At 44.6% G+C, this 11,316-nt stretch overlaps 1 protein-coding gene across 1 annotated transcript; it reads left to right on the top strand.

Annotated features, from left to right (window-relative positions):
• The first annotated feature begins 188 nt into the window (after window positions 1-188).
• Window positions 189-11,031, top strand: LOC136771963 (uncharacterized). Its single transcript, XM_066724556.1, has 13 exons — window positions 189-304; window positions 3,128-3,348; window positions 3,782-3,908; window positions 4,363-4,474; window positions 4,755-5,106; window positions 5,617-5,746; window positions 6,241-6,352; window positions 6,659-6,779; window positions 7,291-7,420; window positions 7,807-7,921; window positions 8,466-8,533; window positions 8,738-8,795; window positions 9,402-11,031. Exons 2-10 carry the CDS (start codon window positions 3,160-3,162, stop codon window positions 7,911-7,913), a joined length of 1,380 nt encoding a protein of 459 aa, XP_066580653.1. The 5' UTR covers window positions 189-304; window positions 3,128-3,159; the 3' UTR covers window positions 7,914-7,921; window positions 8,466-8,533; window positions 8,738-8,795; window positions 9,402-11,031.
• The last annotated feature ends 285 nt before the right edge of the window (window positions 11,032-11,316 follow it).

Here is an 11,316-nt window from a genome sequence, read left to right as displayed (position 1 = left end):
GCATGTTTCTGCACTGCTGTTGCAGCCTGTGGCGCAGTGACGTGTCTTGGCTCAGTGCGTCACAGGCCGCAGCGGCGCGATCAGGCCCGTCCGAGGCGGCAGTGCGTTCTCTCGCCACTGTGACGTCATTGACGCTTTATCTAGTGAAGCTGCGGCATCCGGCTTCATAATCACGTCAGATGTGTTTGTGAGTGTCTGAGGAGTAAGAGCCACAGAGAGAGAGAGAGAGAGAGAGAGAGAGAGAGAGAGAGAGAGAGAGAGAGAGAGAGAGAGAGTATCCACAGCGCCGAGACCTACAAACAGTGTGAGTACAGAGGCACTGAACTCTGCGTTGCTCTGCATCGAGTAGAACTGTACAGGTGCACGGTTTCTGTTTAATCACTGACAGTTTCCTTACCCAGTCTTGGAGAGCCGAAGTAATAATTATTATCTCGTAATGATGTGAGTGTTTGGTCAGGTTGCCATCTTGCTGGGTCACGCAGTGTTCAGTGACGCTTATATCAGATCTGGGCCCCGTTGCTCGACGCTGCTTTAACTCGTTCAGGCTAATCGGCCGGATTCTCCTATGCTAATTGACTCAGCTGAGCTTGCTTTGAGGAAAAGCCGGACTCTGTCAGGTCATCCCGAAAGTTATCTGACTTGTCTTACTCAGTAGCCAGCTACGAGGAGCGGGCCCTGTGTCATTAAACTCGATGCCTTAAAGAACAAAAACGTCATCATGGAGATGAGAATTTAGTTGGTTTTATTACAAAAAGCAATACCTTCGTACAGTGACGTCACGCCATTGAGGCACCGGGGGCCTGTGCCATCGGACATAATTTCCATTGTTTTAGTGTTAAAAAAAACAAAAACATAATTGTACACTTTCCCTTTTCTTAACATAGCATGGGGTATAAATACATCTGGAAGGCACTGTACAGTAACAATTAGTGCCATGTTTGTGCTACTGTGTAGAGATGTAGACATACAAGTATGTTGAGCATGAATGCAGAGCAGAATATTAAGGTTTTTAAAAAAGCCGCTGTGAAGTCTCCCCTGAGGCCAGTTGTAATATCATTATTACCAGCAGCAGTCAGGTTCAGAAAGCTGGGAGGTGGAGTTTAAGTGATTACTGTTTAATGTGACAGAGTTCAAACATAAATAGTTCAACAAGAACAAATAATTGCTTTACTAATACTTTCAAGTGGGACTAAACACTTAGTTTGCAATTATATTTTTTTACCTGATCGTTCTTATACTTTGTACAATACAATATGAACACCATTTTTACGTTTTTTTTTTTTTTTTTTTCAATAAGAAACAGACTAGTTTAATTGTGCCAAAGATCGACTGGCAAGAGATGAATGTATAATGATGGGTTCCACTACAGCAGTGCTAGATGCTACCCTTACACTTTGTTTGGAACCAAGTGAAGATGTTTTTACAGTAATTACACAACACAAACAGCCGAGCAATTCTATTGAATAAGTATGTAGAGCAGTACAATAAAGTACCATTATATTTAAAATAACTTAGAATACCCTATAGATGTAGATAAAAGCATGAAATGCCAACCAAGCAATCATAATTTGTACCAATCATAATTTATTTTCCGACAGTGCTCCCCCCAAAGCATTTAGCTGCATGATGCCACTGCCTACATAAGAAATAACACCCCCATTGTGTCGAATCAAACCTACAACGTCATGTTTGCAGCAGTGTTTCTATACCACCACTATACCAGCAAATACATGTGTAATGCCTCATGTGAAAGCTTCTTTAGGTAGCCTACTAACCAGCCAGCTGTCCTAATTACGTGTAATCTCTATGTTAGACCCGCAAACGTAACAACATCCCTCAAACGTAATAAACCACAAACGTAATACAAATCTGCAGCTTTTAATGTAATAATCCCACTAACGTAATAGGTTTTGCAGGGATTTGTTTTACGTTTGCGGGAAGGTGAAAATGTTCAGATTTCTAAATCATAATAACTTCCCACAAATGTAATAAATCAGTAATATATCTGCAGTTTATACAAGTTGTCTTTAATGTCTTTAACAGCCAATGACATTTTCTTCCCACATATTCTTGTCCTTTAGATTCTTGCCTATTTAGTCTGATCAAGTGTTGTGTATACAAATGAGCAATAAATCCCAATCCTATTTATTCCAGATTTCTTCAAGGTTTTACTACAAAGACAAGTGCTGGAATAAATGTGGAATTAATATGATGGGGTTTAATTGCAAAAACAATTGATCAGTCTAAACATGCAAGAACCTACAGGACAAGAATATGTGGGAAGAAAATGTCATTGGCTGTTAAAGACATTTAGAGTGAACAACTTGTATAAGCTGCAGATTTTGATCATATTAGTGATTTATTACACATTTATTATCAAATCCCTGCAAACGTAATAGTTATAACGTATTACATTTGTGGTAGGCAACTGCTATTATGTTTGTGGGAAACTTTTTACTTTAGTGGGATTATTACATTAAAAGCTGCAGATTTGTATTACGTCTGGTTTATTACGTTTGTGGGATGTTGTTACGTTTGCAGGTCTAACACTCTGACTGAATTATTGGAGTTAGTTTCAAATAAATTGGGGGGAAAATGTGTGTGCATGTGTATGTGAGTGTATATATATGTATATGTTCTATAGCTCTACAATTAATCCACTCATACTTAAAATTGCTCATGTGGAGAACATAGGATTGGGGGTGAATCATCAGGGGTGAAATGTGCTGGTCTGTAGGAAATGCAGTTGCAAAGGGAGTGCTGTTTTTCATTTTTCACCAATGCATCATCATTATCATCCTGTCCATCTTGAAGCGGGGATGAACATGCATCTGCAATAGCGTTTGACATTGCATTTTCATTTTGGCCCAAATAATGCGTGCATAGATGGAACATGAATATGCAGATTTGGGATTTTATCATCATGTTACATTTTGAATTAACATTTGAACTAAGTTCTCTATATGCTTCCATAGATCAGTGTTTCTAGGACCCATCTTCCACCCCTGCAGACTATTATAGAACCATGATTAGAACTACACATTACTATGTATGTGATTAAAAAAGGAAGTTGACATTGATCACTTTTTTAAGTCTCATTTGTTATTGTATTGTATACCAATTGCAGCAGTGAAGAAGGAGGACCTGCTCAGCGACTGCATGAATAAAGGAGTCTCAGAGGGGCAGGGCCCCGTGCTGCATGCAGAGGAATCCCTGACGATTGCGTGCTCCGATGTGGACAGCAAGGAGTCTGTGGACAGGAAGGAGTCTGTGGGCAGCGGCTGCTTGCTGGAAGCACCATGTCCGCAGACTCCGGAGCTAATTATCTGGGAGATGGAGATTCCCCAGGTGAGAACACCTGAAGTGACGCCAGACAGTCTGAGGCAGGCTAGCAGGGAAACCCCAGACCTTAAGTAGCCGAGACTGAGCAAATTGGAGGGTCATATTTATTTCATACATTTACTACTTTGTCAGACTGCCTGTATTTCCCCAACCGTTTCAGAGAATATGCATCATCTCTACGACAGCCTGTGTTGTCTTTCAGACGTTTCGTTTATTTGTGTTTTTCTTTTGACATCAAACATTTCCTAAGTAATTGCACGTAAATGATGAATGTATTAGGATTCATTTAAACCTTGGGTGCAGGTAAGGTTGTGCTTTCAGGATGTTAACTGAGATCAAGGTGTATTATTATCTTTCACAGATAAGTTGGCACTGAGTGTGGTGTGGTCTGTGTGGAGTGTATAATGAGCATTTTTATTTATGTATTTATTTTAAACAGCATCTGGTTGGGAAGTTCCTCGGGGCGCACTGGAGACACATTCAGTGCCTGAAGTTGTCTTCGGGAGTTTCCTTTGTGGACGTCTCGAGAGAAACATCCCGGGACTTCCAGATCTGCCACATCGAAGGTGGGTGGAGATTTGTGTGGTGAATGACCCCCATTGCGTCTGACTCTCTTACTCGACTCCTAGGAGGCATCCTGATCAGCCCTGTGTTGTGTGGCAACATCTACTGCTTAACAGTAATTTATAATTAAGAGTATAATATTTTTAAATGTTTCCTGTACAGAAATAAAAACAACACAATGGCCACAGGAGACTGTAAAAATTTGATATTTAACACATTTCTAATGAAAGTGTGAGTGACTTGGCATGTGACTTGATCGGTGAGTCCCAGTCATTCGGCTGTAGCCACTGCTGCTGAGACACCAGAGTTTGAATTGGTTGCCATATGGAAGTGCAGACTGGTTACATTGCTGCCAAATCTATTGAAAATCTCTGACGGAGTCCAATGCCCCGTCTATTGATTCTCAGCCGACTGATAATAACTTATTGGGTTTTGTTTTCCTGTTGGTTTTATCAGGTACCCAGGAGCAGGTGGAGGCAGCCCTCACGGTGATTCGTGAGCGGTTTCCAGAGCTGGATACTGCCAACGTCTACGCACCTCCGCTGCCAAAGCTGCCAAGTGGTCCTGGGTGAGCACTTGCTTTGAGCGAATATATTGCCAGACCCCCGGTGTGTGGAATGCTGGTTAGCGGCGATTCCCACCGGCCCTACACACGTTGGGCTTCATTTCCACGTCAGAAATCTGGGAAATCAAACGATAATGTCCGCATTCTGTCCATTGAGTGAGAGTTCATGGTATTCAGTGGCTGATATATAAATGATGTTCAAACCCAGTATCTACTTTTAACAACTTTTTTTTTTTCAATGTTGGATTATGATGACCTTTTGTATTGTCCTCCCCTCTCTCAGCTCCTGCCCAAGGAGGGGAACTGCTTTTGCCCGGTGGAGAGCTGTCAGGAAGCGGCTCTTCAGATCCGGGCCCAGCTCCAGCTGGCCGCAGCGGATTCAGTGGCTTGTGGCTAAAGCACGGAAGTCGCGGAGTGGAAAATTGAAGAAAAAGAGTAAGAGGAAGTTGCCGCGACAGGACGTTGCAGCCACAGGACGTGAGGCCGCAGGGGGCGAAGTTGACTCTGGCAGCAGCATCTTCCCATTGGAGGATGGGATCAGCAGCGAGGACCTCTCGCAAAACACAGGGCTGTCCAGTCCGTTGCCTGAGAGCAAGGAGGACCTGCTCATCGTCTGGGAGATGGAGGTTCCCCAGGTGAGAATTCCTGAAGTGAGGTCAGACAGTCTGAGGCAGGCTAGCAGGGAAACCCCAGACCTTAAGTAGCCGAGACTGAGCGTGTTGGGGACTCACAGTTATTGGTTATATTTAAGTACATTACCAGACTGCGTGTATTTCCCTAACCATTTCAGAGAATATGCATCATCTCTACGGCAGCCTTGTTCATTAATCTTCCTGACAGTCTGCCCGGGCGAAGCGAGAGTGAAGGGCAGGGCCCGTGCGGACTTTCAGACGTTTCGTTTGTTGTTTTTTTATTTTGACATGAAACATTCCTTAAGTAATTGCACATAAATGATGAATGTGTTAGGATTGATTAAAACCTTGGGCGCAGGTAGGGTTGTGCTTTCAGGATGTTAACTGGGATCAAGTTGTATTATTATTTTTCACAGGAGTTTGTCAGATAAATCTTGAAGTCGGCACTGAGTGTGGTGTGGTCTGTGTGGAGTGTATAATGAGCATTTTTATTTATGTATTTATTTTAAACAGTATGCAGTTGGGCGGCTCATTGGAAAGTACTGGAGACACATGAAGTACATGAAGCGGTGCTCAGGGATTTCCAAAATCGACTTCTTGAGACTGCCTGACACCCAGGAGTTCCAGATCTGCCACATCGAAGGTGGGTGGAGATTTGTGTGGTGAATGACCCCCATTGCGTCTGACTCTCTTACTCGACCCCTAGGAGGCATCCTGATCAGCCCTGTGTTGTGTGACAACATCTACAGCTTAACAAAGTAATTTATAATGGTCTTTACTCTTTTTAATATGTGTTTCCTGTACTTCAGTTTATTTATTTGATTTGTGCAGGAATTGCAAACAGAAATAGAAATAACACAATGGCCACAGGAGGCTGAAATATAGGATAATTAACACATTTCTAATGAAAGTGTGAGTGACTTGGCATGTGACTTGATCGGTGAGTCCCAGTCATTCGGCTGTAGCCATTGCTGCTGAGACACCAGAGTTTGAATTGGTTGCCATAGGGAAGTGCAGACTTGTTACGTTGCTGCCAAATCTATTGAAAATCTCTGACGGAGTCCAATGCCCTGTCTCTTGATTCTCAGCCGACTGGTAATAACTTATTGGGTTTTGTTTTCCTGTTGTTTTTGTCAGGTACACAGGAGCAGGTGGACAAAGTCCTCACAGTGATTCACGAGAGGTTTCCAAAGCTGGACCTTACCAACATCTCCGCGCCTCCGCTGCCGACGCTGCCAAGTAGTCCTGGGTGAGCGCTTGCTTTGAGCGAATATATTGCCAGACCCCCGGTGTGTGGAATGCTGGTTAGCGGCGATTCCCACCGGCCCTACACACGTTGGGCTTCATTTCCAGGTCAGAAGGGATGTTTAAAACAGACAAAATCTGGGAAATCAAATGATGTCCGCATTCTGTCCATTGAGTCAGTGATCATGGTATTCAGTGGCTGATATATAAATGATGCTCAAACCCAGTATGTACTTTCAACAGCCAAATGCCAATTTTTTTTTCAATGTTGGATTGTGATGAACTTTTGTATTGTCTTCCCCTCTCTCAGCTCCTGCGCATTGGAGGTCGGGATCGGGAGTGAGGACCTCCCACAGAGCACAGGCCTGTCCTGTCCATTGCCTGAGAGCAAGGAGGACCTGCTCATCGTCTGGGAGATCGAGGTTCCCCAGGTGAGAACGCCTGAAGTGAGGTCAGACAGTCTGAGGTAGACTAGCAGGGAAGCCCCAGACGTTAAATAGCCGAGACTGAGCACATTTGGGGGTCAGATTTATTGGTTACATTTAAGTACATTGCCAGACTGCCTGTATTTCCCCAACCATTTCAGAGAATATGCATCATCTCTACGGCAGCCTTTTTCATCAATCTTCCTGACAGTCTGCCCGGGCGAAGCGAGAGTGAAGGGCAGGGCCCGTGCGGACTTTCAGACGTTTCGTTTGTTGTTTTTTTCTTTTGACATCAAACATTTCCTAAGTAATTGCACATAAATTATGAATATGTTAGGATTGATTAAAACCTTGGGCGCAGGTAGGGTTGTGCTTTCAGGATGTTAACTGAGATCAAGGTGTATTATTATCTTTCACAGGAGTTTGACAGATAATTCTTGAAGTTGGCACTGAGTGTGGTGTGGTCTGTGTGGAGTGTATAATGAGCATTTTTATTCATGTATCTATTTTTAAACAGTATGCAATTCCACGTCTCATCGGAAAGCACTGGAGACACATGAAGTACATGAAGCGGTGCTCAGGGATTTCCAACATCGACTTCTTGAGACTGCCTGACACCCAGGAGTTCCAGATCTGCCACATCGAAGGTGGGTGGAGATATGTGTGGTGAATGACCCCCATTGCGTCTGACTCTCTTACTCAACACCTAGGAGGCATCCTGATCAGCCCTGTGTTGTGTGGCAACATCCACAGCTTAACAAAGTAATTTATAATGGTAAATTCTATTTTTTCTATTTAACACATTTCTAATGAAGGTGTGAGTGACTTGGCTTGTGACTTGATTGGTGGGTCCCAGTCATTCGGCTGTAGCCATTGCTGCTGAGACACCAGAGTTTGAATTGATTGACATAGGGAAGGGCAGACTGGTTACGTTGCTGCCAAATCTATTGAAAATCTCTGACGGAGCCCAATACCCCCTCTCTTGATTCTGGTAAGATATTATTGGGTTTTGTTTTCCTGTTGTTTTTGTCAGGTACCCAGGAGCAGGTGGAGACAGTCCTCACGGTGATTGGTAGGAGGTTTCCAGAGCTGGATCTTGCCAACGTCTATGCCCCTCCTCCGCTGCAGCCACCGCAATGACGTCCTCGGTGAGCACTTGCTTTCAGCGAAGTCACGGCCAGTCCCTGCCCTTAATCCACTCGGCAGCAATGTGAAAAACAAACTCCTGTTGCTTTGTCTTAAATGCAGGCCTACATATGAAAAGTTTTTCCATATTGGTATGCTAGATCAGTGACAAAATAGTAATGTATTTAAGAGCCTACTAATCATCATAGCTAATAAAGAAAACACAAAGGAAAAAACAGGCAAAGGACTTATCCTCATTATACCTTATGAAAACATTAGGCTTGTCTTGGGGGAATTGACCCACTGGTGTCACAGCTAATGAGCGCAGTGAAGCTGTGACTTTGTGAGAAGTATTTCATTATAGTCAGGAGAAAAGTTGGTCATTGTCATTCGCAGAATGTCACACAGATTTCAGTCAGAGTAACATTTTCACTTTCTCCCACCATGCCTTGCAGCTGTTTCTACCACAGAGTACTCCAAGATAAATGAATAAATACTAATATTAGGCAACATTAACCTACCTAACATAACAACAACAAGAATAATAATAATTAATCTGTCTTGCAGATAAAAGTTCCTGAAGTGACATCCCGATGAAGCGGAAGTCTTATTGGACTGTACCGCGCCCCTGCCAGGTACGCCATCAATGCTAAAAGCCGGCATCTGCAATTCTTTTTTTGTTTGGTAATCAGGTGTGTGCGAAGAAAAGCAGTGTAGCAGCTGCTTCTCATGTGTTCACGCCCTCTGTCTGGATTGAAGTCCTTTCACACTTGTTACCTGACTCAGCAATACAGTCAATGAATAGAGCGCATAATAAAACCTACTTTCCTTTGTTCTAGGAGAGCATCCGTATTCCAAGGGGCAATATTGGCATGAGAAGAAATTAACTACCAACAGGTAAAAAAATGAATAACTTTATATATATAAATTTTACAGGAATACAGTTGTGTACAGACACAGAACCCTTAAATAAAGTTGCTCTCTACTGATCTCATGGACTGGAGGCTCATTCGTGAGACAGCCATGGGTTCCCTCTGGAGACCCCCCCGAGATCCATGTCTGAAATCTCCTCATCTCTGGAGGACTTGGCTCAATCTGAAGCCACACATTGTTTCCAGTGAATGGTGTCTAGAGTCGTGCCTATGTGATGTGAAGCTCTGCTCCACTACAGGCAGTTTGTTCGGCTTTTATTCAGCCTTTGCTTTTCAATCCTGCATTTAACTTGTGTATTGATAACAAAGAAGGCTTGAAGGGAAATCCCTTCTACAAATCCCATCAGTCGTCTTCCGCTCCCCCAATCAGGTCACAGAGGATGACTGGCACACTGCAAATTCCTCAGGTGATTCCTGGGTAACACCTGAACGTCTCATTCACATCCTACAAGCACTAACCCAGCTCTAGTCTGCAGCCCTGTCTCTAACCGTAACTGTCACCCACGTGACTAACTCTGAAGAATCCCACCAGACAGCCAGGGGTTATTCTTCTGTGCATTCGTTCATTCAGGAGGGAGGACGGAGGAGATCCAGGGCTGTGGAGTTGATGGACAGACAGGACGAGACGTGAGAGGACAGAGGGAAACCAGGGAGGAGGTGAGGCAGGAGAACAAAGTGGAAGTAGCACAGCTAACAGACTGATGAAAAAAACAGCCGATGGGAGGTAAGAGGGTGAGAGCAGGGGCCAGGGTGGAGGGGGAGACAGAGCGGAGATTACGGCGGAAGGTGCCAGGGGAGTGGGTGTGGTGGGGAGGGAGGAGAGAGAAAGGTAAAAGAGATGAAGTGGTGGTCTGAGATGACCAGGGGTGTCACAGAGAGAGCAGAAGGGGAGCAGCCTCTTGAGAAGACAAGATCCAGTTGGCGTCATGGCCTGTGAGTGGGGGGAGACGGTGACAGGAAAGAGTGGAGGAGGGGAAGAAATATGGCAGAGGGGGAGGGGTTGGAGCGGTGGATGTTGAAGTCTCCCAGGAGGATGGTAGGGGAGGAGAGTGAAGGGAGGGAGGAGAGAAGGAAGTCCAGTGGACCAGGAGGACGGTAGAGAACTAGAGGGAAGAGGTGACAGGGAGAAGTGAGTTCTACTGCATGGAATTCAAAGCTGTTAGTTGAGACAGAGGAGAGAAAAGAGGGGACAGAGAAGAGGAGAGGAGGGGAGAGCAGCAGCTCTTTCCCTCCTCCCTGCCCAGTAGGATGAGGGGAGTGGGACAGGACAAACAGAGAGGACAGGGCAGCAGGGGTGGTCAAGTTCTCAGGGGAGATCCATGTCTCAGTGAGAGCAAGGAAATCTAGAGAGAGAGGTGGGAGGCGAAGGCAGAGATGAAGTTGGCCTTGTTGGAAGCTGAGTGGTAGTTCCACAGACCTCCTGTGAGGGGAATGGAGGGGAGGGAGGAGGAAGGGAGAGGCAGAGAGATGAGGTTGGAGGGATTAGGGAGGCAGTGGTGAGCAGGTGTCCACCGAGAGGCAGGAGAGAGCAGGACAGGAATTGGAGAGATAGTCATAGCTGCCTAGTGTTGATGTGTTGTCTCCTCACTGGAGTCCTACAGCCAGAGTCCTCGCCCTTTGGAAGTGGGGCCCTTCGGGGGGGGGTCACTGACTGAAGGCTGCTGGCGCTGACTGCTGGTGCGGAGGTCCTGGAGGCTGTTAAATAGTCCACCTGGAACTAACTGGGACAGCGCACTCCTGAACTGCGCTGAATTACACTGCCTTGGCAAGAGCGCGCAAGTCCCTCCCCAGTGCAGCGACTGGGCGAATGCAAACTAAGTGTCTGAATGTCAGGAATGCAAACACAATGAACAGCCTGTTCTGATTGCAGAAAAGACGGCCAAACGCACAACTACACTGTACAATATCACAACAATAATGTGCAATGCAACTGTTTCTGATTACAGAAACTGTGGTGATAAATAGTAAAAATGCTAAGTAAGTAAGTAACTAACAAACTAGCTGCCATGCTTAAGGTTACCAATACAGGTGCAATATGTATTCAATGAAACAAGCTAAAACAGCCGGTACTTAGCTGAGCTCGGTGACTACGACCGCTGTGCCGTGTACGCGTCCTGGGATGAACGGGAAACAACAAAGTGCAAAACAAGCACTTGATCTGAAATGTTATAATGTATTATTGCACTTTTGTAATGCTTATATATTTTGTAAGTGTATAAGTTGTCTGCTATGAAATAATGATAAATAAATCGATTATAATCATATCCTGTGTCACAGTAATCCTCTTTAAATTGCACAAAACCACCAATAACCCTGCATGTGTCTGGATTTCTCACTTCCATTTTGTATAGACATCAGCACTTGACCCGAGTCCCAATAGTGTTTTCTGCTGTTTCTCCGGCAAACTCTCTTCAACGTTCTGCAACTCATAATAACACCATGACCATGTGCTAACATTGCCAAGATCTCCTTATTACTAAATGCAA

Source organism: Amia ocellicauda, chromosome 15, assembly GCF_036373705.1.
Source record: "Amia ocellicauda isolate fAmiCal2 chromosome 15, fAmiCal2.hap1, whole genome shotgun sequence".
NCBI lineage: Eukaryota > Metazoa > Chordata > Actinopteri > Amiiformes > Amiidae > Amia > Amia ocellicauda.
This window is presented reverse-complemented; position numbering and strand designations above follow the sequence as displayed.